This window comes from Geotrypetes seraphini, chromosome 3, assembly GCF_902459505.1.
Source record: "Geotrypetes seraphini chromosome 3, aGeoSer1.1, whole genome shotgun sequence".
Taxonomy (NCBI): domain Eukaryota; kingdom Metazoa; phylum Chordata; class Amphibia; order Gymnophiona; family Dermophiidae; genus Geotrypetes; species Geotrypetes seraphini.
The window spans coordinates 201,152,418-201,176,634 of record NC_047086.1 but is presented as its reverse complement, the minus strand read 5'-3'; the positions used below and the strand labels follow the sequence as shown (position 1 = coordinate 201,176,634).

Here is a 24,217-nt window from a genome sequence, read left to right as displayed (position 1 = left end):
CTGCTCCCCAAACATAGAATTATTTGCCACTTTATCTTAGAGAAGAAACTATATTGGAGAGATTTAAAGGCTCCTTCACAAACTTCCTCTATATAGAAGCTTTTGAAAAATAGCAAGTATAATTTGATAGATCAGTCCACCTCCTCACAATCTTTGTCCTGCCATGAACAAATACAGTTACATTCTAGACTGCTCTTAATCCCTTATGTTCTTCCCCATTTATGTGCTTTTCCAGAAAATTGTAGTTCTTCTCTTCTATCCTCCCCTAACAAGTTTGACATGTGTACTGTCTTTTATGTTTCAAGATCACTATTTTTACATTGTAAATCGCTTAGCACAGGAGCCCTCCAAAGCATGGTGAGTTTTGGATTTTAGGGGTGGAGGGGACTAGGGCTAACAACCAAACTGCCCAAAACTCACTTTTGAAGACACCTAAAATTGCTAAAAACAAGCCGTCACTGTGCCATGCTATGATGGAAGCTGCAGTAGCTTATAGGGAGATCCTCTGCCTTAACAATCCTTATAACTGGACTGCTAGTCTTCTGACTGCCCCTCTGGCCCAAGCTCCATGGCCAGGGACCTCCGCCACCCACAGAACATGCTGCACACTTGACTTGGCAGAGGAACGCAGTCAGCCCCAATCCTGGACATGTCTCTATGAAGCCATGCAATCTGCGCTCAGCCCACTAGCGGACAAACTTGGGGTGAGCCAGCTCCCAAGGAAACAGTCCTTGAGCCAAGATCTGAAGTGCAAGCTGTCCAGAGGGTGCGTTGACCCAGGCAGCCAACCCCCCGGAAACAGACTTTTTCCTCAAAGTCTGCGATCTCCCACAGCCAGAGCTGTCCCGCTGGGAACCTCTGTAGCACAAAGGTGCAAAGCACAAAAAAAAATAAAATAAAATAAAAATGACTTTAAGGAAAAATAAACACAAGCAGAAAAAACAAGATCCTACTGTCCCGCTTGTAGGAAAGCAACTGAATCCCTGAAGGCAGTCTTGAGGTAAGAGGGGAGGGTCTGAAAAAATTATGTGAGCTTCCTAGAAAGTCTTGCAACTGGGGATGCATAATCCAGGAATAGAGCGGGATTGTATAAGAAATTATATACAAAATGCTACAAATATACACTTTACATCAATACAATGCTTATGACTCACACTTTGTAGGTATTCAAATAACTTTCATTACCCTTCTATGACCTTCAGCGGCTTAATTTGATAACATCTTTTAACTAGCTCCTATTTGAAGCAGCTTTTTAAAATGAGTTATTAAATTAAAAGTATGTATATTAAGAAAAAGTATTAAAAAGTTTAAAATAAGCTTTTGAAAGATATTTGGCTAAACAATTTTCAGTATTGCTTTCCTAATGTGATCTGAATCTAGCCGCTGAAGTACATAAAAGGGTAATGAGAAAGTTATTTGAATGTCTATAAACTGTGAGTCATTAAACGTTGTGTTGACTAGTGTAGTGTCTCTCACAGGATATAGTATACTAGCTTATTATACTGATTTACTGGCTTGTTAAAACAAATATACACTAAACATGAGGAAGCTTCTTTAGCTTCATCTTCTCATACCACCTGTTTATTATGTACGTCATTTCCAGGTTCTTCATCTAATACACACCTTAGCTATCCATCCACTTCCCACCCTTCCCAGTATCTTGCTCCTTCCCGTTCCCGCCCACGACACACCCTCTCACACGGCAGGTATTTGGTTGAGACAGGTTCGCTTGAGATACATGTGCTTTATGCACAGAGATTTATTGGAAAAAACCCCCAAAACCAACAAAAAAGTAAACCCAAGTCGTAAAGTTCAGCCACCTTTCCACAATCTACCTCCTACCGCTCCGCCTCTGTCCTGTCTTGCACTAGATATACGTCAGTCCAGAGCGCACAACTCCACACGGACTTCGAACGTGGCGACTGCCGAAAAGGGAAAAGAGTGGGCGGAGCCTGGTCCGCAAGAGGGGCGGTGATTTACAGCCTCGAGGTACCCTCGGCCGCTGCGACGGTTTACAGGTGCGTGAGGTGGCAGAGCGAGGTGTCGTGCGGCGAAGGGAGCTGATCGCGAGGCAGGTGCGCGAGGGAGAGTTTTGTGCTGTCGCCGAGAAGAGGCTGCGGGGGTTTGTGTGGTCAGACTCGCAAACCGAACGGGGCGAAAGGACCTGTAGAGCCGAAGTAAGTGAATCTGGGCGGGCACCAGGTGAGGGAGTTTGGCTTGGGGGTGGGCAGAACTCTCTAGCTATTCTACTGATGGCTTCTAGACTAATTAGATTTGTAAGCTCTACCGGGCAGGGACTGTCTCTTGCTTGTTTAATGCGCGTCTGGTTGCGCTGTAGAAATCATAAGTTGCTGTTGTTGTAGGCTAGTGCTTCGCAAACTTTTATATTTGCTGTGACCCAATTTTAACGCTTTAAAACTTCACGTGACCCTGATGATGTTGACAACAAAATAGCAAACCTATACTTTTCTCCCTCCCTTCCTCTCTCGTCCACTTCCTGCTCCCTTGTGCACTTGGCCAAATCATGAGGACAGTAGCTGCACTCCTCGTGTGCTGGTAGATTCTAGTATTCTTTATGGTTTCTAGTTTTAACAGGAAACCTATAAGGCCCCAGGGTGATATTACCACTTCTGGGTGTAGGTCGGAGGGAGTGGGGCTGTCGCAGTTTATGGTAGGTAATCCGTTGGTGATGTGACCGTTTTGGGTCCAGACCCACAGTTTGGGAACCACTGCTGAAGCTTAATTACTGGGAAAACGTAATGAGTGGGTGCAGGGTTTGCAGTGGAGTTTTGGGATTTATATCTTCAGAGGGGAATGGAGTCTGGAATTTTTTACAAAGAAGTGGTAGACGTCTGAATGGAGGGGGGAGGGGAGGTAATTAGGTAGTTCTGGACACTGCGGTTGGTATATGGTGTCTCTTCTCGGGAGGAGGGGTGGGAACATGATACTCGGCATGCAAGAGAGAGGGCGAAGGTTCTTTTGGGTCTAATGCATGTTTTTAATGCTCACCACTAATATCCATATAAAAGTACACTTGGATAATCTGAAATCGGAACATTTTTCACGTTAGTTTGGAAAGGTTTCATTTCAGTTGCTGCTACTGGAATTGTGGTGCAGGAGTACAGCTCTTACCAGAGAGGATTAAGGTTTTAAAGGACTTCTCCAGGCATGTAGGTGTGAGTGCCAACAAAAATTAGGTTTGGCAGTAAAGTAGTAGTATAATCCAGAAATGAGTCATAACTGCTTAACCTTGTACGCTTTCTTTAGACTTTTGATGTGTGACATTTTACGCTATGTATAATTTTAAAAAGTATTTGCCTTTAACCCAAAATCTAGAGTATCAATGCAGGAATGGTCTGCAAAACTTGAATCCTAGGGCTCTAACTACTAAAACTACTCCTGCTGGAATTCTGCACAAAAATTTAGAAAATTTCTGCAAAGTTTGTTTAGGGCCAGATTCTCAAAATTTAAGGTTGCCTTCAACGCAGTCGCTAAACGGGTTCCAGCCTGTTTAGCGTGCCTATGTTTTAGCAGCGTATTATCAAAAGGCTTACCGTAGTCTTTTCTGAGTTTTCTAGCACTCTCTGATACTGCCATGCAAATGTAGTACAATGAGGTCATTAATATTAAAATGACCACTCCGAGCGATTCTCTGTCATCGCTGAGAGATTCCCTAACCTGTTGTGCCACATCTGCGGTCAGAATTTTCTGACAGATCTGAGCTCTCGTAGCCTTACTTTCTGATCAGTGCCTGAGGGCTAAGGCACTGACAGGAAAGTAAGGTTTGATAGCCCAGACCCCCCCATGCAAATTAAAATAAAAAACAAACAAACCTCAAATTGAAGATTGGCAGGAGAGATGTCCACAATTCTGCCTCATTGCACGAGCACCTGACACTGCTTCCCCCCCAAAAAATAAAACCAACCAAACAAAAAAACAACAAACCAGAGTGATACCCACTCTCTCCTGCTGTCATGCCCCCGACTTCACACCCACACAGCGACTTCACACCCACACAGCGGGAGAGATGCTCACACTCTCCCGCTATTGGTCAACTCCCTCTGTGCCCCCCGATGACCCCCCGCCCCTCCCTATCTTATTCAGGGAGTCCGGCTGGAGGGGAGTTGGTTGACGGTGGGAGAGAGTGGGCATATCTCCTGCTGCGGGGGAGGGGGGGAAAGTCAGGGGCATGGGGAGGGTTGGTTGATAGCAGGAGAGAGTGGGCATCTCTCCCGCTGTGGGGGGAGGATGGGCAACAGTGGGAGAAAGTGGGCATCTCTTCTGCTGATCCATCCTTCCTCTTTTTTTTATGTGGGTGTATTCTGCGCATGTGCTGATTGCTACCACCAGTGATTCATCTTACGTAAATTTAGGGAGCCTCTGCCCCACTCCATGTACCTCATTTGCATGCGCTGTCTTTGGAGAATGATTCGCCTTTTTAAAATTATTACAAAAATGGCTTCGACAGGGTCCTGCGAAGCTTTGAGAAAGTGTTTTACATAGAATTCTATCCTGAGGCCTGAAATTCCTCCTTGCCTTTTCCTCTTTCAGGTTCCAGCCTCCTCAGTTCCCTCTTTCATTCCAACTGCAGTTCTGTCTCCCTCTAAATCCTACTCTCTCACTTGTACCCTGAATCCCCCTACTTGGCCCCGATAGCCTGGCATCTTTCTCTTCCTCCCTTCTCACCCTGTTTCTGGTCTTGGTCACTCTCTCTACCGCCTCTTCACCCCACTTCCCCCTTGCAAGTTCAGCATCCATATCCCCTCACCCCACTCACTATCTCTCGCTTGCACCCTAACATCTCTTTATGATCAAGCATCTCTTCCTTGTCATCCCCTTTCCCCTCTACTTACTGGGCCATGTCTCCTCCTCTCTCTGCAGATTTAGCATCCATGTCCCCTCCACCTAACCAACGAAGTCCAGGATCGATGTCTCCATCTCCCTCCCTACTTGTGGTCCAGAATCCATGTCCCCATCCTCAAACCCCCCTCCCACTTGCAGTCCAGGATCCATGACCCCATCCTCTATCCTGCCTCCACCACCACTTGCAGTCCAGTATCCATGTCCCCATCCTTTACCCCACCCCCACTACCACTTGCAGTCCAGGATCCATGACCCCCCATCCTTTACCCCACTACCACTTGCAGTCCAGGATCCATGACCCCCCATCCTTTACCCCACCCCCACTACCACTTGCAGTCTAGGATCCATGACCCCCCATCCTTTACCCCACCCCCCACTACCACTTGCAGTCCAGGATCCATGATCCCCCATCCTTTACCCCGCCCCCACCACCACTTGCAGTCCAGGATCCATATCTCCTCCCTTCCCCCCATGGGCTTAGCATCTCCTTACCCCCCCCTTCAAATTGTAGTCTAGCATCCATTCTGCCTCCCCTGCACAGGTCTGGTCTCTCTCCAGCCAACCCCTCCCCTCCCCCCACACACACTCTGTGAAGTCTGACATATCAGCAGGCCTCCCAGAGCAGCTGTGAACACGCTGCTCATGGTTGGCCCTGCCAGGGCCTTCACTCTGCCATGTCATCCATCTACAGGAAGTAATGCAGCAGAGGGAAGGCCCTGGTGGGGCTGTCCACAACCTGCTTGTTCACGGTGCTGCCTCTGCTGCTTTGGGAGGCTGTAGTTATGTCGGATCTCACAGTGGAAGGGTTGGTCAGAGGGAGAGACCAGACCCATGCGGGTGAGGAGGAGGGGATGGGAACGGGCAGGACTGAAGGTTTGTGCAGGATTCTGTGCAAATTCTGTGCTGCTCAATTGTGTAAAATTCTGCCAGGAGTATAAAACCAGGTGGGAGACATGGCAGCCTTCACATTATATCTTGGAGCATGTCTTGGTATTTGCTGTACATTCTAGTTCGTTAGGCCTCCATCAGATCAGATTAATGGTAGGTATGGTCAGGCTGCAGTTGTCGCAGAGATATGGTGAGCATTTTGTGGAGGTGATATTTCCTACTGGCTCAAAATGTGTGTTTAATCATAATGTGTGTGGAAATGGTCATATTGGGAAACTTTAGCTAGGATAATGTTATATTATAATGGTATATTATATAAGATTCAAAGTATTTAAGATAGTGCTTCTCAAATTTTTATCCAGTATGACCCAATTTTTAATAACTGAAAATTCACATGACCTAATATTATGAAAATAAGCCCCCCCCTTTTTACAAAACTGCGATAGCGGTTTTTAGTGCAGGCCGGCGCGCTGAATGCTCTGCACTGCTCCTGACACTCATAGAGTTTCTATGAACATTGGGAACAGCACAGCGTTCAGCATGCCATCCTGCACTAAAAATTGCTATTGTTGTGGTTTTGTAAAAGGGGGGGGGAGGAAAATGCAGTAGTAGATCTCCTACTTTTTTTTTCTCTGTCACATGCTTTCACTCTATTTTGTCTTGTTCTGCATTATCCTGGTTACCGCACTATTTTATGTTTGAGAATAAATGTTTTAAAACATGGGGTTTTCCCCCCCCCACTTTTTATTTATTGAAAATTATGAGTAATATACAAACGAATTATAGAAAAGATAGGGGATGCTGTTGATGGGCAGACTGGATGGGCCATTTAGCCTTTATCTACCATCATGTTTCTATGTAGTAGTAATTTAAAGGCAGATCCAATCCAATCTAGAAAAGTTATCTACCACCTCAGATAAGTGTGGGGGAAGGGGAGGAAACTTAGAAAATATGGAAGAAAGTATTAAAGAAAATAAGAACATAGAGTTGCCATATTGAGAGAGACTGAAATTCCTTCAAACCCAATATCCCGTTTCCAATAATGGCCAAACCAGGTTACAAGTACCTGGCAAGATCCCAAGGAGTAAAACAGATTTTATGCTGCTTAACCTAGGAATAAGCTGCAGATTTCTCCAAGCCATCTCAATAATAGCTTCTGGACTTTTGTTTTAGGAAATTATCCAAACCTTTTTAAAACCCTGCTAAGCTAACTGTTTTCACAACATTCTCCAGCAATGAATTCCAGAGTTTAATTACATGTTGAGTAAACAAATACTTTTTCCAGTTTATTTTAAATCTACTACTTAGTAGCTTCATCGTATGCCTCCTATTTCTAGTATTTTTGAAAAGCATAAACAAGCATTTCACATCTACCCTTTCCACTCTACTCAGTACTTTATAGATTTCTTATATCTCCTGAGCTGCCTTTCTCTGTTTCTTTTCTAATTCCGCTATCTCTTTTTTGAGATTTAGTGACCAGAATTGCAGTATTTGAGGTACAGTATTTGACCAGTATTTGAGGTACAGCTTGTAGAGTGAGATATATAAAGAAATGAAAAGGCCTTCTTTGCCCATGAATAATATATGCATGATTATACATCTCAGATTGCGGGGGCCTGAGGAGAAGCACCAATCTGTACTGGAAACTTATCAAGAGAAGTGCCAATTGCTTAAGGTCAAAAAATTAATACTGCAGTATATATGCTAACTAGCTGATCACCTGGCATTGCCCGGATATTTATTTATCCCAATCTTCCGGTATCGATAGACTTGTATTCAGTGATTACACCTGGAACATGGACTTAAACGACATTAGGAGTGTCAGTATGGATTAGACACTAATATCTAATTATCCCAGGACAAGCAGGCATGATATTCTCACATGTGGGTGACGTCATCTACGGAGCCCCAGCGCGGACAGCTTTTCAAGCAAACTTGATTGAAGTTTCAAGTTTGCTACACTGCACCACGCATGTGCATGCCTTCTTGCCCACTAGAGGGCGCATCCCCACCTCGTGGTCCTCAGTTCAGTTTTTTCCGCGGAGCCAGAAGCCCTGTGGATTTTGTGCTCTTCGAATTTAGCCTTCTGACACCGCGGCTGTGTGTTTCTTTCACGGTCGCTGTTCTTAATTTGCTTTTCTTTCTTCTTTTGTTTCAGTTTTCGTCGAAAAAAAAAAATAAAAAAAAATTTATTTTGATTCGGCTCCGGGGGCTCCCGGTAGCCGCGGCCGCGGGACCTCGTTCGTTCCCGGCCGGTTTTTGTGTCCATGTCCCGTCCTTTGACGGGCTTTAAAAAGTGCACCCGGTGCGATCGGTTGCTCTCAATTACCGATCCTCACCGGTGGTGCTTAGTTTGTCTGGGTCCTGAGCATCCTACCGAGTCCTGTGATAGGTGCTCCGCTTTTCAGACTAGAGCCCTCCGCCGACGCCGTGCCCGGATGGCGGAGCTCTTCTCTGCGGACCCCGCGGCGGGGAAGGCCTTGACGTCGGCCTCGGCTTCGGCCTCGACCTCGGCCTCCGGTCCCTCGACCTCGCCTCGACCCTCGACTTCCTCCAAGCCTGCTGCCTCGACCAAGCCTGCTTTGGGTAAGTCCTCTCTTCCATCCTCGACTCCAGGGTCGGCGAAGAAGCCATCCTCGGGCTCCTCGACTGCGGGTGGGTCGTCCTCTGCCCCGACCCGAGTAGCAAAGCCCAGTGCCCCGAGGGAATACTCGAGACCGAGGTCGCCCTCCAGGGAGCACTCCTCGGCCCCGGACCTGCCAGCCATGATGGGGGTTCCGGTCTTCCAGGACTTGCTCCGAGCGCTGATTGCCTCGGAGCTGTCCGGGGCCCTCGCGCACCTGCAGCAGGCTTCGGACTCGACTGCTCCGGCCTCGACTGCCCCGGCGTCGGCGGCCTCGGTCTCGGTGCCTTCGGCTTCGGCCCCCGGGGGTCTGCCGACCTCGACCCCGACCTTGCCCTTGACCTCGACCTCGGTTGACCAGCCTGAGAGGAGTGTCAGGCCTCGGGACAAGGTGCGTCGGGTTAGGAGGATCTCTTCTACGTCCTCTTCCTCGAGGTCCTCCCGGGGCTCCTCGCCCTCGAGTCGGCCTCGACTGAGGCGTCGGCCGAGGAAACCCAAGCGTTCTCGTGCTTCTCCTCGGAGACGCGGTCGCTCCTCGCCGGCCGGGGGGGGAGACATTACGTGTCTCGGAGCTCCGCCTCGATAATCCGAGGCTCTTCCGCACCCCCGGAGGAAGGGGTTCGAGAGACTCCTCGCCGAGACGGAGGGGACGGACCTCGGTCCCTCATACCCCGGGGACTTCCCCCAAGGGCTCCTCGGGACATAGGCGGTCCCCGACCCCTTCGAGGTCGCTCGGTACGGCCTCTTGGGGATCGGGGTCTGATAGGGAGCCTCGGTATTCCCGCAAGGCCTCCCCCTCCTTCTTGGCGACTCGGACCTCGCGTACTCCTTCCCCGCCTGCTAGGCCCTCTTCCTTCTCAAAATTTGTTCAGGACATGGCGAGGGCCTTAGACCTGGACTTGCTTGCTGGGTCTCAGTATACGAAGGAGTTTTTGGAGGAACAAGACCTGCCCACTCCCCCGAGAGAAACTCCTCGTCTGCCTCTCAATAAGGTCCTCCACCAGACCTTCCTGAGAAATTTGGACTCCCCTCTTACAGTCACAGCGGTGCCCTCGAAGATGGAGTCCAAGTACCGGACCATACCATGGAAGGGCTTTGATAAAGCACAACTGTCTCACCAGTCGTTGCTGGTCGAGTCGGCGCTGAAAAAGTTGCAGCCCGCTAAGATTTCGGCGGCGGTCCCACCTGGACGGGAGGGTCGGACCCTGGACAAGTTTGGTTGTCGCCTCTATTCCAACTCTTTGATGGCTACCAGGGTCCTTAATTATGCCTTTACATTCTCCTCTTATCTTCGAAGCATGGTCAAAGACTTGCCTCGTTATCAAGGGGTCCTGCCGGATTCCCACAAGGAGGGGTTTGCCACTTTCATGTCCAACTTATCTCAGGTGCGTCTGTACCTGTTCCACGCTGTCTACGACGCATTTGAACTGGCCTCCAGGGTATCCGCCTTTGCTGTATCCATGCGCCGCCTGACATGGCTACGTACCCTGGACATGGACCCGAATTTGCAGGAACGTTTGGCCAATCTACCCTGTGTTGGCTCTGAATTATTTGATGAGTCCCTGGAGGCGGCGACCAAACGTCTGTCGGAACAGGAGCGCTCCCTGACCTCCTTGGTCCGTCCTAAACCTCGGGCCCCGCCGCAGAAACCGTTTCGGCCTCCCCCACGGCGATACCCCCAGAAGTCTACGCCGGCCTTCTCTAGACCGCCGCCCACTGCAGCAGGGTAGGGGAGGCCAACAAAAACCTCAGGCGCAGGGGACGCCCAAGCCGGCGCCATCCTTTTGACGGGATGTGCGGATGGGGGCGGGCCCCCTCCGCACTCTCGCCGAACCCCCTTCCTATAGGGCAGGGGTGTCGAAGTCGGTCCTCGAGGGCCGCAATCCAGTCGGGTTTTCAAGATTTCCCCAATGAATATGCATGAGATCTAGGTGCATGCACTGCTTTCAATGCATATTCATTGGGGAAATTCTGAAAACCCGACTGGATTGCGGCCCTCGAGGACCGACTTCGACACCTGTGCTATAGGGGGTCGACTCCGAGCCTTTTCTGCGGCCTGGACCGGGATCACATCAGATGCTTGGGTGCTCCGGATTATCTCCGAGGGCTACTCGCTCAATTTCTTAACCACGCCGCCGGAACATCCGCCGGCTGCTTACCCATTCAGCCAAACCCAACTTCCCCTTCTTCTCGCGGAAGCGAGGGCCTTGTTGAGCCTTCGGGCGGTGGAACCTGTACCCCCGACCAACGGGGGCGGGGGTTTTACTCCTGTTACTTTTTGGTCCCAAAGAAGACAGGGGACTTACGCCCCATTTTGGACCTCCGGAAGCTCAACAAGTTCCTAGTCCGGGAGAAGTTCCGTATGTTGTCGCTTCCGGTATTGTACCCTCTTTTGGAGGAAGGGGATTGGATGTGCTCCCTCGACTTAAAGGAAGCATATACTCATGTTCTGGTGCATCCCGCCTTCCGCAAATTCTTACGGTTTCAGGTGGGGGAGTTGCACCTTCAATATCGGGTCCTCCCCTTCGGACTAGCTTCGTCCCCTCGAGTCTTCACGAAGTGTATGGTGGTGGTCGCTGCAGCCCTGAGATCTCGGGGGCTACAGGTCTTTCCCTACCTGGACGATTGGCTGATCAAAGCGTCGACCAGGGAGGGGGTTATCTCAGCGACCCAACAGACTTATCATTTTCCTTCAACGCCTGGGGTTCAAAGTGAACTTTCCCAAGTCTCAATTGTGCCCGACTCAATCCCTTCAGTTTATTGGAGCCGTGCTGGACACGGTTCGCCTTCGTTCGTTCCTCCCCCCTCCTCGGTTGGAGGCCCTACTTCGATTGAGTCGCCAGGTCTCGCTGATGCCTGTAGTATCGGCTCAGCGCATGATGGTTCTTCTGGGCCACATGGCATCGACGGTCCACGTTACTCCGTTCGCCCGCTTGCATCTGAGGCTTCCTCAGTGGACCTTGGCCTCGCAGTGGCGTCAGGATCGCGACCCAGTATCTCGTCCAATAACGGTGACTCCTTCTTTGAGACGCTCGCTCCGTTGGTGGACCAACTCTTCCAATCTTTCCGGGGGTTTGCTCTTTCTCGTTCCTCCGCATCGCAAGGTCCTGACCACGGACTCCTCGGAGTACGCCTGGGGGGCTCATCTCGACGGTCTGCGGACTCAGGGTCTATGGTCGGCAGAGGACCGTCTTTGTCACATCAATGTGTTGGAGCTTCGGGCCATTTTTCTGGCGGCTCGAGCGTTCTGCCACTTGCTGCACGATCAGGTAGTCCTCGTGCAGACGGACAACCAGGTGGCGATGTATTATGTGAACAAACAGGGCGGAACGGGCTCTTGGTCTCTGTGCCGGGAAGCCCTGCGCCTTTGGGAATGGGCGGTCTCCCAGAACATATTCCTGCTTGCGGTTTACATTCAGGGAGAGAGGAACTGTCTGGCAGACAAACTCAGTCGTCTTCTCCAGCCGCACGAGTGGTTGCTGAACTCCCGGGTTCTACGCGAGGTCTTCGACCGCTGGGGGACTCCTCAGGTGGATCTGTTTGCCTCCCCGGAGACTCACAAACTGCCCCTCTATTGTTCTCGGATGTACTTCCGGGACCGTCTCGAGGCCGACGCCTTCCTTCTCGACTGGGGGGGGAGGTTCCTTTATGCTTTCCCTCCTTTTCCTCTGATCTTGAGAACGTTGGTACATCTCAAATCGACCAGAGCCACTATGATTCTCATTGCGCCTCGTTGGCCCAGACAGCACTGGTTCTCCCTGCTCCTTCAACTCAGTGTCAGGGAACCTCTGCTTCTGCCTGTTTTTCCCTCTCTGCTGTCTCAGAGTCGGGGTTCGCTGTTACATCCCAATCTTCAGTCTTTACATCTGACCGCTTGGTTCCTTTCCCCTTGACTTCGGTTCCGGTTTCTCAGTCGGTGAGGGAGATTTTGGAAGCCTCGCGCAAGGTCTCGACTAGGCTTTGTTATTCCCAGAAGTGGACCAGATTTTCATCCTGGTGTTCCTCGAACCATCTGGAGTTCAGTTCCAGTGTCCTCGGTGCTGGAATATTTGTTGCATCTGTCTGAGTCTGGGCTGAAGACGACTTCCATTCGGGTGCATCTCGGTGCCATTGCGGCGTTCCATCGGCATCTCGAGGGTCGGTCTCTTTCTCTTCATCCTCTGGTAACTCGTTTCATGAGGGGTCTCGTGAATGTTCACCCTCCTCTGAAACCTCCTCCTGTAGTTTGGGATCTTAATGTGGTCTTAGCTCAACTGATGAAGCCTCCTTTTGAGCCTATCGACAAATCTCATCTTAAGTTTCTCACTTGGAAGGTGGTCTTTTTGCTTGCGCTCACGTCCGCTCGTCTGATTAGTGAGCTGCAGGCTTTGGTTGCGGATCCACCTTTTACCGTGTTTCATCATGACAAGGTGGTTCTTCGCACCCATCCTAAATTTTTGCCTAAGGTTGTGTCTGATTTCCACCTCAATCAGTCCATTGTTCTTCCGGTGTTCTTCCTGAAGCCCCACTCTCATCCTGGTGAGGCGGCGCTTCACACGCTTGACTGTAAGAGGGCGTTGGCCTTTTATCTCCAACGTACCAAGTCTCATCGGAAGGTTCCTCAATTGTTTTTGTCCTTTGATCCTAATCGGTTGGGACATCCTGTTTCCAAGCGCACCTTGTCCAACTGGTTGGCGGCTTGTATTTCTTTTTGCTACGCTCAGGCTGGTCTCACGCTCCATGGTCGAGTCACGGGTCATAAGGTCCGGGCTATGGCAGCTTCTGTTGCTTTCCTCCGGTCTACTCCTGTGGAGGACATATGTAAAGCTGCCACTTGGTCTTCGGTTCATACGTTCACCTCCCACTACTGTCTGGACACTTTGTCCAGAAGCGACGGCCGGTTTGGCCAGTCGGTGTTACGTAACCTGTTTTCCTGAATTGCCATCCTCCCACCTGCCTTTTTTTGGTTGGCTTGGAGGTCACCCACATGTGAGAATATCATGCCTGCTTGTCCTGGGATAAAGCACAGTTACTTACCGTAACAGGTGTTATCCAGGGACAGCAGGCATATATTCTCACAACCCGCCCTCCTCCCCGGGGATGGCTTCTTTGCTGATTATGGAACTGAGGACCACGAGGTGGGGATGTGCCCTCTAGTGGGCAAGAAGGCATGCACATGCGTGGTGCAGTGTAGCAAACTTGAAACTTCAATCAAGTTTGCTTGAAAAGCTGTCCGCGCTGGGGCTCCGTAGATGACGTCACCCACATGTGAGAATATATGCCTGCTGTCCCTGGATAACACCTGTTACGGTAAGTAACTGTGCTTTTCACCCCCACAGTATGTCTTCCCAGATAGTAAGTCATATGTGTACCAAGTTAGGTTGAAATCTCTCCATGCGTTTATGGATTAAACACTAATATCTGTCGTTTTCAATGTCACCCATCTCCCCCCCACCCCTTTCCCAGATAGTAAGTCTTATGTATACCAAGATTGGTTGAAATCTGTCCATGCATTTATGGATTAGACACTAACATCTGTCATTTTCTGTGTCCCCCCTCCCAGTATTTTTTCCCCAGATAGTAAGTCTTATTTATTTTATTTATTTATTTAGCCCATCCTCCCGAAGGAGCCCAAAATGGGTTACAAGAGTACATTCATAGTATGGTTAGGATATACTTTGGTGAGAAATACAGACTCTACAGCATTTACAGTATAGACATAAAATACTGACTTAGTGGGCATAGGGTGGATTTAATTGCAATACTTTCAGTGTAGATATCACATGGAGGTAAGATGGCTTTCTTAGTAAGTGGGTGTATGTTTGTTGTTGGAGAATGTAGTAGTAATTCAGGTTATATTTTCAGTGGCATACGAGTATTTGTGAGATTCCATTTGGAGTTTTAGATCATGTCTTTGAGATCTATCCGTCAGGGGTGTAGACAAGGGTCTTCAAGGAGTTGGGTTTGTAAAGAGGAAGGTTTTCACGGCTTTTCTGAAGTTCCAAAGATTGTCTAGTGATCTAATAGATGGGAGGATGATGTGCCACATTCTGGGTATGTAGTGAGAATATGAATGTCTTTGGGATGTCTCCGACATGAGTGAGCGGCCAGGTGGCAGGCACCAGCCGATTTTCTGTTTGGGATGTATGGATTAGAAACTACTATCTGTCATTTTCAATATCGCTCCCTTCCCACCACCCATGTCACCCCCTCCCCCCCAGTATTTTTTTCCGAGATAGTCTTATGTATAACAAGTTTGGTTGAAATCTGTCTATGCATTTATGGATTAGACACTAATATCTGTTGATTTTGATGTCACCCCTAAAACATTTCATAGAAAATCAAGTTTCTAAAACTTTTCTGAAAGAGTACACTTTTCCCTCCCTATTCGCGGGGTTAGGGACAGAGCCGGCCCGTGAATAACTTTTGGGCCGGCTCTAATCAACCCCCAGACCTTACTTGGTGGTCTAGTGGTGATGCGGGGCAGGAGTGATCTTCCTTCACTCCTGCCCTGTAGTCTCGTGAGACCACGGGAATTCATAGCACGGCTCTGCATGGGGCAGAAGTGTGTAGGAAGATTGCTCCTGCCCCGTGTCATGCTAGACCACCAGGTAAGGTCCGTGCTCCTGGGGCGGCTGCTCGCCTCCAATTGCCTCCCTCTTCCTCTGATCGCCTCGCCCTGATGCAAGTCCCGGGGTTGTTTTTTTTCGATGTGGACTGCCAACGAGTGATTCTCAGGAGGAGGGGGGTCTGGGGAATAAAATCTCGAATAATCGAAACCATGAATGTCAAAACTGAATAGGGAGGGGGAAGTTTAATAGGAATTGATTTGTCTTATCTTGAGAGGAAGGTGGTTCCATATTTTCACTTCCTGATACACAAAAGAAAATTCTAATTCACATTTTTGAAGAATATTTATTTTTACAGGCAGATAGCTTAGTTTCAATAGCTGTGTACATTGAGTAGAAACAAATGACTTGGTATATTTAGATAATGTACAAGTCTTTTGGCATTTAATCCCTATGCACACTTTATCCTTGATTGTATTGGAAGCCAATAAAATCCTCCTCTCCCTATTTATTCAAGACAGGAATGCATCAATAGAACAGAGCCTATGAGTTAGTGTGTGCTCATAGGCTCCAGTAGTCTGCATGAGTTTTCAGTCTTAAAAGGAAACCTATTTAGGAAGGTTGGAGGCCTGTGCATGTTTACTGGTTTACGGGAATCCATATTGTCTGACACTACGGTGTTATAGGCCATAGGAGAAGTCTAGAGGGGCAGAGAGTAGCCATATTTATCCCAGGACAAGCAGGCAGCCTATTCTCAACATATTGGTGACGTCATCCATGGAGCCCGGATGCGGACAGCTTCGCAAGCAGACTTGCTTGAAGAACTTTTAGATACTCTCTTAGTTTCCTCCAGATTCCACCAGATCTTCCTCCCAAGAGAGTAGCCTTCCAGTTTATCGCAGACCACCCTTCTTCAGGAAGCTCAAGCTCTGCTTCGTCTCTGTGCCATCGAGGAAGTTCCCTTGGAACAGCAGAGCAGGGGTTTTTATTCCCGTTACTTCCTAGTTCCGAAGAAGATGGGCAATCTGCGCCCTATCTTGGATCTCAGAGAACTCAACAAATTTATAGTCAAAGAAAAATTCCACATGTTGTCTCTGGCATCCTTATATCCCCTTCTAGATCAGAATGATTGGTTTATGTTCTCTAGATCTCAAAGAGGCTTACACTCGCATTCCCATTCATCTAGCCTCTCGACAGTTTCTCAGATTTCGGGTGGGAAATCTACATTTCCAATACAGAGTGCTACCTTTCGGCCTGGCATCATCTCCAAGAGTTTTCACTAAGTGCCTAGTTGTAAGAGCAGCAGCTCTGCGGAACCATGGTCTACAGGTGTTCCCCTACCTGGACGACTGGATCATCAAAGATTCAACATCTCAAGGGGTTAGTGTAGCAACCCAACGGACTATTTGGTTCCTTCAAAGTTTGGGATTCGAAATCAACTTTCCCAAGTCCCAGCTACAGCCCTCTCAAACTCTACAGTTCATTGGAGCTGTCTTGGACACTGTTCAACTCGGAGCATTCCTTCCTCAGCAGCATCAGGATGCTCTCATTCACCTTTGTCACAAAGTGTCATCCCTCACTACACTGTCAGTGAGACACATGATGGTTCTCCTAGGTCACATGGTCGCTACAGTTCACGTGACTCCTTTTGCCAGACTTCACCTCAGAATTCCTCAGTGGACCCTGGCATCTCAGTGGGTTCAGATTTTCAACCCACTTTCTCAACACATCAGAGTGACTCCATCGTTGAGACAGTCTCTCCACTGGTGGATGCTCTCTTCCAATCTCTCCAGAGGTTTACTGTTTCAAACACCCTCTCATCAGAAGGTCTTCACGACAGATTCTTCAACCTACATTTGAGGGGCTCATCTCGATGGTTTCTGTACTCAAGGCCATTGGTCCAGCACGGATCGTCAGTGTCGCATCAATCTGTTGGAACTTTGAGTGATCTTCAATGATCTCAAAGCTTTTCAACATCTTCTTTACGACCAGGTAGTCCTCATTTGGACAGCCAACCAAGTCGCCATGTACTATATCAACAAGCAGGGAGGAACAGGATCTCTCCCTCTTTGCCAGGAAGCTCTGAAGGTCTGGAATTGGGCAATTCTTCACAACACCTTCCTGAAAACTGTCTACATTCAAGGAGAGAAAAACTGTCTGGCAGTCAAATTGAGTCGTCTTCTACAACCTCACGAATGGACTCTCAATTTCTCGCCTCTTCATCACTTTTTTTCTCAGTGGAGAACTCCTCAGATCTCTTTGTGTCTCCCCACAACAACAAACTGCCTCAGTTCTGCTCCAGGATGTACTCCCCCTCACCGACTAGAGGCAGATGCTTTTCTCCTGGAATGGACAAATTGTTTTCTCTATGCGTTCCCTCCATTCCCTCTCATTCTAAAGACACTTGTCAAACTCAAAAAGGAACATGCCACCATGATTCTGATAGCTCCTCGGTGGCCCAGGCAACCTTGGTTCTCCCTTCTACTTCAACTCAGCAGTAGGGAGCCACTACTTCTACCGGGTTTTCCCACTCTACTTACACAGAGTCAGGGGTCTCTACTTCATCCCAAACTGCAGTCTCTACACCTGACAGCTTAGTACCTCTCAACCTAACTGCCACTCTACAGTTTTCTCAATCTGTACAGAACAGTTTAGAGGCTTCTAGGAAGCCTGCCACTAGACAATGCTATAATCAGAAATGGACACAGATCAAAAGGCCAAGTGCCAACGGCGCGCTGCCGTTCGGCGCACCGACGAAGGTGCATGCGCCTTAGTGAGCGTCTTTGTGAAACGCCTGTGTGAAATGAACTCCAAATTTCCTGACCTCCGTGCTGTTCCTGTCGCACACCACGGGTCCTACCTTCACCACAAGCCAGCTACTTGCGACACCGACCCTTATGGACTCCAGGGCCCCTCTTCAAGTCAGGTAACAGTGACTCTACCAACTATTCTATTTCCTTTACTTAGTTCTAAGATCCCACACATCTGCTCAACGACAAACTATTTGCTGCATGTATTGTTTAAACATTTGCTAAAAGGCTGCCAAGAAAGGCTTGACTAATGTTTAAACATTAATAATATACTTTACTGTACATCTGACTCCATGGCAGATAACTTGCTATCTGCCATCTGACTACTGCACTTTTGTTTAACCTGTATTCTGCGGAACCAGCTTGTTCATTCATAACTCTAAAGTAAGTCTCCAGCTGGCCACTGCACTACCGCTGTATTCCACCGAACCTTCTTGTTCGTTTACACCTCTCAAGCAAGTCACTAGTCGGCTTTCGCACTATTATAGCTTCCGACTATCCCAACAATATGACGATCCTTCACCACAGCCTGAGCATACTACTTCTCGCCTTATACCTTCTTGGTCTAAGAAGCAAGGCAACCGCCCTCCCTTACCTACTCCCACCCCCCATCTTCTACTCTTCAACACGCAACTTCAAGTTCAGATCGCCACTAACACAAATCAAGGTAACCCTGGATGACCCAGTTTCCACCCCTGCAGAGATCCCAGTCCAGACAACATTCCACAGACCTTCCAGACCACATATCAAAAAAAGCCCGAGTACTAAAAAACTTAACTCCTTCCCATCTCTCCCCCAAAAACCCACTATGCTACTCTAATCTCAGAGGATCCTACCTAAATATAAGATCTATGAGGAACAAATCCCAACTAATTTATGACTGGCTAACCGACATAAACCCTGACTTCGTCCTTCTAACGGAGACTTGGTTACTCTCGGATGACGACATCATCATCCAAGAATGCCTCCCCCCTAATTTCAAAATTCTAACCTTAGCAAGAGAAGGAGGCAGGGGTGGTGGACTGGCAGTAATATATAACGACAACTTAAACTGCACCATGCTAAGCTCCAAATCCTCCCCCTCCTTGGAAATCTTATCTCTAAAACTACATTCAAAACTCCTAGCGGACTCTCTAATAATCACGCTAGCATATATTCCTCCAAAAAAATGGTCCTCTGCCAAAGAAGAATTTCACTAGTTCCTGTTATCCAACTCTCTAACAGGGCCTTACAACCTCCTATGCGGAGATTTAAACCTGCACCTAGAGAACTCAGATCTGCCAGAGACCACTGAATTTTGGTCCTTTCTAGCTTCACTAGGTTTCCCTCACCTCCGGTAGCTACTCACAAAAAAGGCCACCAACTGGACTTAGTATCACTGACCTCAATAAATGCAACAAATCCTACGATCCGATGGATGTCAGAAACCTGGTCTGATTCACTATGGTCGGACCACAAAATATGTAATTTCGAGTTGGAATGGCAACAGAAAACAACCACCACCACAATGAAAGCCAAGAACAAATCCACACAATTCCAAACAAGCAGAGGCAAGATCAGCCCCGTAGAATTCTGGTCTCACTACGATATCACCCACAACCAAGACGAAGATCTTAATCACTTCATGAACTCCTGGATCTCTACCAGCAACCAAATCCTAAACAAAATGGCCCCGCTGAAAAAAAGAAGGATAAGACCTAGAAACCTAACAGGCTGGTTTGACGTAGAACTCCTTGAGATAAAGAGAGAATTAAGAAGATTAGAAAGGAAATGATCAAAATCAGGAACTCCAGAGTCTAGAGACGCCTGGCGCCAAATGCTAAAAAACTATAAAAACATAACCAAAGAGAATAAAAAAACCTTCTATGCCCACATTATAGGTAACACCTCTTTAAACAGCAGCAAACTGTTTAAACTAGTCAATGACCTGTACGACACTCACCCTTATACAAACCCGGTAGAAGAATACACAATTACAGCAGACGAACTAGCCGATTTTTTTCAACTCAAAAATAATAAAATCAAGACATGCTCTACCAATCACTCAAGACTCCCATTGGAACTACGTCATCCCCCAGGACCCAGACGCATCTAAATCCGACATGAGTTGGTCCAACATCGAGGAGACTGATTGGCAAACATTCAGAAAGTTGTACAACAAATACGTCATATCATATTGCAGATTGGACCCTTGCCCTCCAAATGTGATGAAATCAGCTCCTATCAATTTCAAAGCTAATCTTCTAAACTGGATCAACCTACAACTATCCTCCGGCAAATTCCCTGAAGACTTGGGTCAAATTGTTATTATTCCTATAAAAAAGAACAAAAAAGATACATCCAACAACATTTCCAATTTTAGACCCGTCGCAAACATCCCTCTGGCTGCCAAATTAATGGAAGGCCTGGTAAATGCTGAACTAAATACCTATGTAGACAAATTCAACCTACTGCACAATAACCAATCAGGTTTCAGACCCGGCTTCAGCACCGAAACTATAATGGCCTCCCTCCTAAATCATCTTCATTCCCTTCTCAGTCAAGGCTCCAGTGCAATGATTCTCTAACTGGACCTAAGCTGTGCCTTCGATCTAGTTGACCACACCATCCTGTTGAACCGTCTTGAATCATTAGGCATCACAGGAAACACCTACAACTTGTTCCAGGGATTCCTTGAACTCAGATCCTATCGGGTATTCAAGGAAGACAAATTCTCCTTCAGATGGAACAACAACTGCAGTCTACCCCAGGGATCTCCTTTATCTCCGACCCTATTCAACATCTACCTCATCTCATTAGGACATCTGCTACAAAGCCTAAATCTCTACTTCCACATCTACGCTAATGATATCACTGTTGTGCTACCACTATCCGGTCTGTCGCCGGGCTTCTTGAATCTCCTATCCAATACCCTAAATCAGATAGAGCTTTGGATGAAGGTCTTCAAACTAAAACTTAACACAGAAAAAACTAAGTTTTTCCTGGCATCCCCCAATGAAAAGATAAATGACAACATGATTCACGTGAACGGCCGAGATTATGAAATTGACCAAACTATAAAAATATTAGGAGTTACCCTCGAAAGACACCTAACCCTGGAAAAGCATACAGACCTAATGTTCAAAAAAAGTATTTCAGCCCTATGGAAGCTCCGCACCATCAAAAAATTCTTCGATGAATCATCCTTTCGATTACTTGTACAATCATCCATCTTGAGCACCCTGGACTACTGCAACATTATATATCTGGGAGCTTATAAAAAGACACTTCACAAGCTAAGATTAATCCAAAACACCGCAGTCCGACTCATCTTTGGACTAAAAAAATGGAAACATATCACCCCATACTTCCAAATACTCCACTGGTTGCCGTTGGAATCCAGAATACTGTTCAAGCTCGCCTGCATCAGCTGCAAAGCAGTTTTTGGGATGCTACCAACTTACCTCGCCTCCCAATTCTTCCTCAGCTGCCAGAATAACAGCTCTCGCAGAATACATCTCTTTAATCGCCCACCTCTGAAATCATGTCACTACAAGAAGTTCCTTGACAGAATGCTATCATTCCAGGCAACCAAACTGAACACATGGCTAGTAAAACCCTACTTGAGGCCGCTTCATACGCTGACTTCAGAAAATCACTGAAGACTGGTCTCTTTAACACACTTTGAGTCTCTTCCACTCTTCCCTGACAATTCTGTATCCCTGAAAGCCCTTTCTCTTCCCACCCCCCCTCACATGCATATTGTAAACCCATCCTTTTTACATACATCTTCTTGTGTACTGCCTGAGCTCATGTACCCTGTTATAAACTGCTCTGTACTTCTGTATCCGGCTGTAATCATTGGTTGCTTGCTGCATACATCTCGAATTCTCATTGCACGTATCTTCTTGCAAATCGTTTAGAACTTATGTATCTTGCTTTAAACCGCTCTAAACTTACGTATCTTGTTCTAAACATATGCTTCTTGTTGTAATCACCGCATACTCTCATTGCATGATTCTTGTTGTAAACCGCTTTGAACTTATGGTATAGCGGTATATAAGAAATAAAATTATTATTATTATTAGATTTTCTGCTTGGTGCACCATTCATCACAAGGAGCCTCAATCTACCTCCTTGTCTTCAGTTTTGGATTATTTGTTCCATTTGTCTCAATCAGGCCTCAAATCCACATCCATTTGAGTCCATTTCAGTGCAATTGCTACTTTTCATCAGCCTATCGAAGGGAAACCCCTCTCTGCTCATCCTGTGGTTTAAAGATTTAAGAAAGGACTTTTCAATGTCAAATCACCTCTCAAACCGTCTCCAGTGGTTTGGGATCTCAATGTTGTTCTTGCTCAATTGATGAAGCCTCCTTTCGAACCAATGGCTTCGGCTCATCTTAAATATCTCACTTGGAAAGAGATTTTTCTCAATGCTTTTGCGTCTGCTCACAGGGTCAGCGAGCTACAAGCTTTAGTTGCAGACCCATCTTTCACAGTATTCCATTATGACAAGGTGGTCCTCCGTATGCATCATAAATTATTACCTAAAGTGGTTTCAGAATTTCATCTCAATCCATTGTACTTCAATTGTTTTTTCCAAAGCCTCATTCTCATCCTGGAGAAACAGCTCTTCATACTCTGGACTGTAAGCGTGTTTCCACAGCCGCCTCTCTGTTTGGAATTGTAAGAAGAAAATGCAGTCTCACCCACCCACTCTTTTACCAACTTCCGATGTTCTCCTGCAGTGAGATGTCTCTTGAAGGAATGCTACTCCTACCTGTTCCCTCTTCAAATAGGATAGCACTTTCTTCTGTTTAATTGAAGAATTAAGACCTGCTACATTAAGCGTGATGCATTTTAGATCAGCCATAGCCAGCACACCCAATAAAGGTATAGAACCCATTACCTAGAATAGACTGAATCCCCTAAAAGCCTCCCAGCTGGGCTTCCAAGGGCTAAAACATCGAACTGTGTTGCTGGAGTAACCCCTACCCATGAAGAAAAAACTTCTACCCTACCCCCCATCCTGTTCTGTAACATCCACTCAACAAACATAACCCAGCCTAACCAACAGCCACGCACTCCATAACAGCCCTTTCAAGTGTCCTCCCCCCCCGTAACACCCCCAAATTTAAAAACAAGTAGAGAGAGCCTCCCCCCTTCCCCCCCTCCCGCATCCCAAACAAGCACAAAGCCATAACACAATTGCATTAAACAGGGAAAAGAATCTTATGCAGAATAAGAAAAAAGGTTTGATAAGCATACAAAAGAGCAAAGCAACGCTATCGTCAAGATAGGGCCAAAAACCAATATCCAGGGTAAAGCTGCCCTCCTATCCAAGACCAGGGAATGTCCAGGCCACTCTAGAGTCAAAGGGACCCCCTCTCCCTGGTGGACTGGAAAGAGAGATATATAGAGCAAAAAAAAGGACTCATCAGGAACTATAGGACCACAAATGCATAGATCACAGTACTCAGTCAGGATAGGCCCTGCACATAGCTTTTGAGATCTTCCAGTGATTCACAAATTTTGGGTCCCGAGTCCACCAAGATTTGGACCCTCCCCGGTTTCGCAACTTGGCACAATATACTGTAGCACCAATTTTCTGCGCTGTGCGGCAACTTCTGAAGAGTAGTCATGAAACAATATCTTTTGGCCGTGATGCTCCAGAGAGCCCTTTTTCCAATGTACAGCCATCAGACGTTCCTTATCAGCAAAGTTCAATATGTGGGCAATCACCGGTCAAGGCCATTTTACTCCTTGCTTGTGAGGGCCTAATCGAAGCACTCGCTCCACTTGAATGCACAGATCCGAGTCTTTGATCGATTCCGCCAAACCAATTATGCGGATGATGTTGCGGCGCCCCCTGTTCTCTTGATCTTCAGTTCTGGCGTTGAGTGTTTTACAGCGTGCCTTCAATTCTCGAACGTGCACTACCATATTAGCTGCTCTGTCCTCATGGTCGGAAAGCCTCTGCTCTGCTGCTTGTATACGCTGGCTGTGCCGCTCCAAGCTATCTCAAATATCTTCCACTGTGGCCTGGTCATCTATTCCAGGGATGGTGATCCCCATCTGAGAGAAAGTGGTCAATCAATTGCCTGGTATTTCAGGCAATTCAGATGGCTCTCTTGCACTTCCGAGTGCCTCCTCCTGAACCAGGCGGTCTGTGTCTTCTCGACAATGCCACAGCAGTTGCTTATGTCAATCACCAGGGCAGCACCAGGAGCTTGCCTCTGCGCCAGGAGGCCCAGCTGCTCTTTTGCTGGGCAGAAATTCATCTCTGGCACTTTCTGTGGCGTACGTGGCTGGAGTAGACAACATACAGGCAGATTTTCTCAGCTGTCAGACTCTGGATCCCAGGGAGTGATCCCTATCGAACAAAGCCTTCAGCTGCATAGTGGAGAAGTGGAGTCATCCGATGTTCGATCTGATGGTGTTTGTGGCCAGCAAGAAAGTGGATTCGTTTTTTGGCCTCCAGCACAAGTCAGAAAGCAGCTCTGG

At 47.5% G+C, this 24,217-nt stretch overlaps 1 protein-coding gene across 1 annotated transcript in view; it reads left to right on the top strand.

The window, feature by feature from the left end:
• Window positions 1-2,529: 2,529 nt before the first annotated feature.
• LIMA1 (LIM domain and actin binding 1) overlaps window positions 2,530-24,217 on the top strand; it is a 198,674-nt gene continuing 176,986 nt past the window's right edge. Inside the window, 1 exon segment of the mRNA XM_033939149.1 lies at window positions 2,530-2,671. Coding sequence (XP_033795040.1) covers window positions 2,576-2,671 — 96 coding nt within the window. The 5' untranslated portion in view covers window positions 2,530-2,575.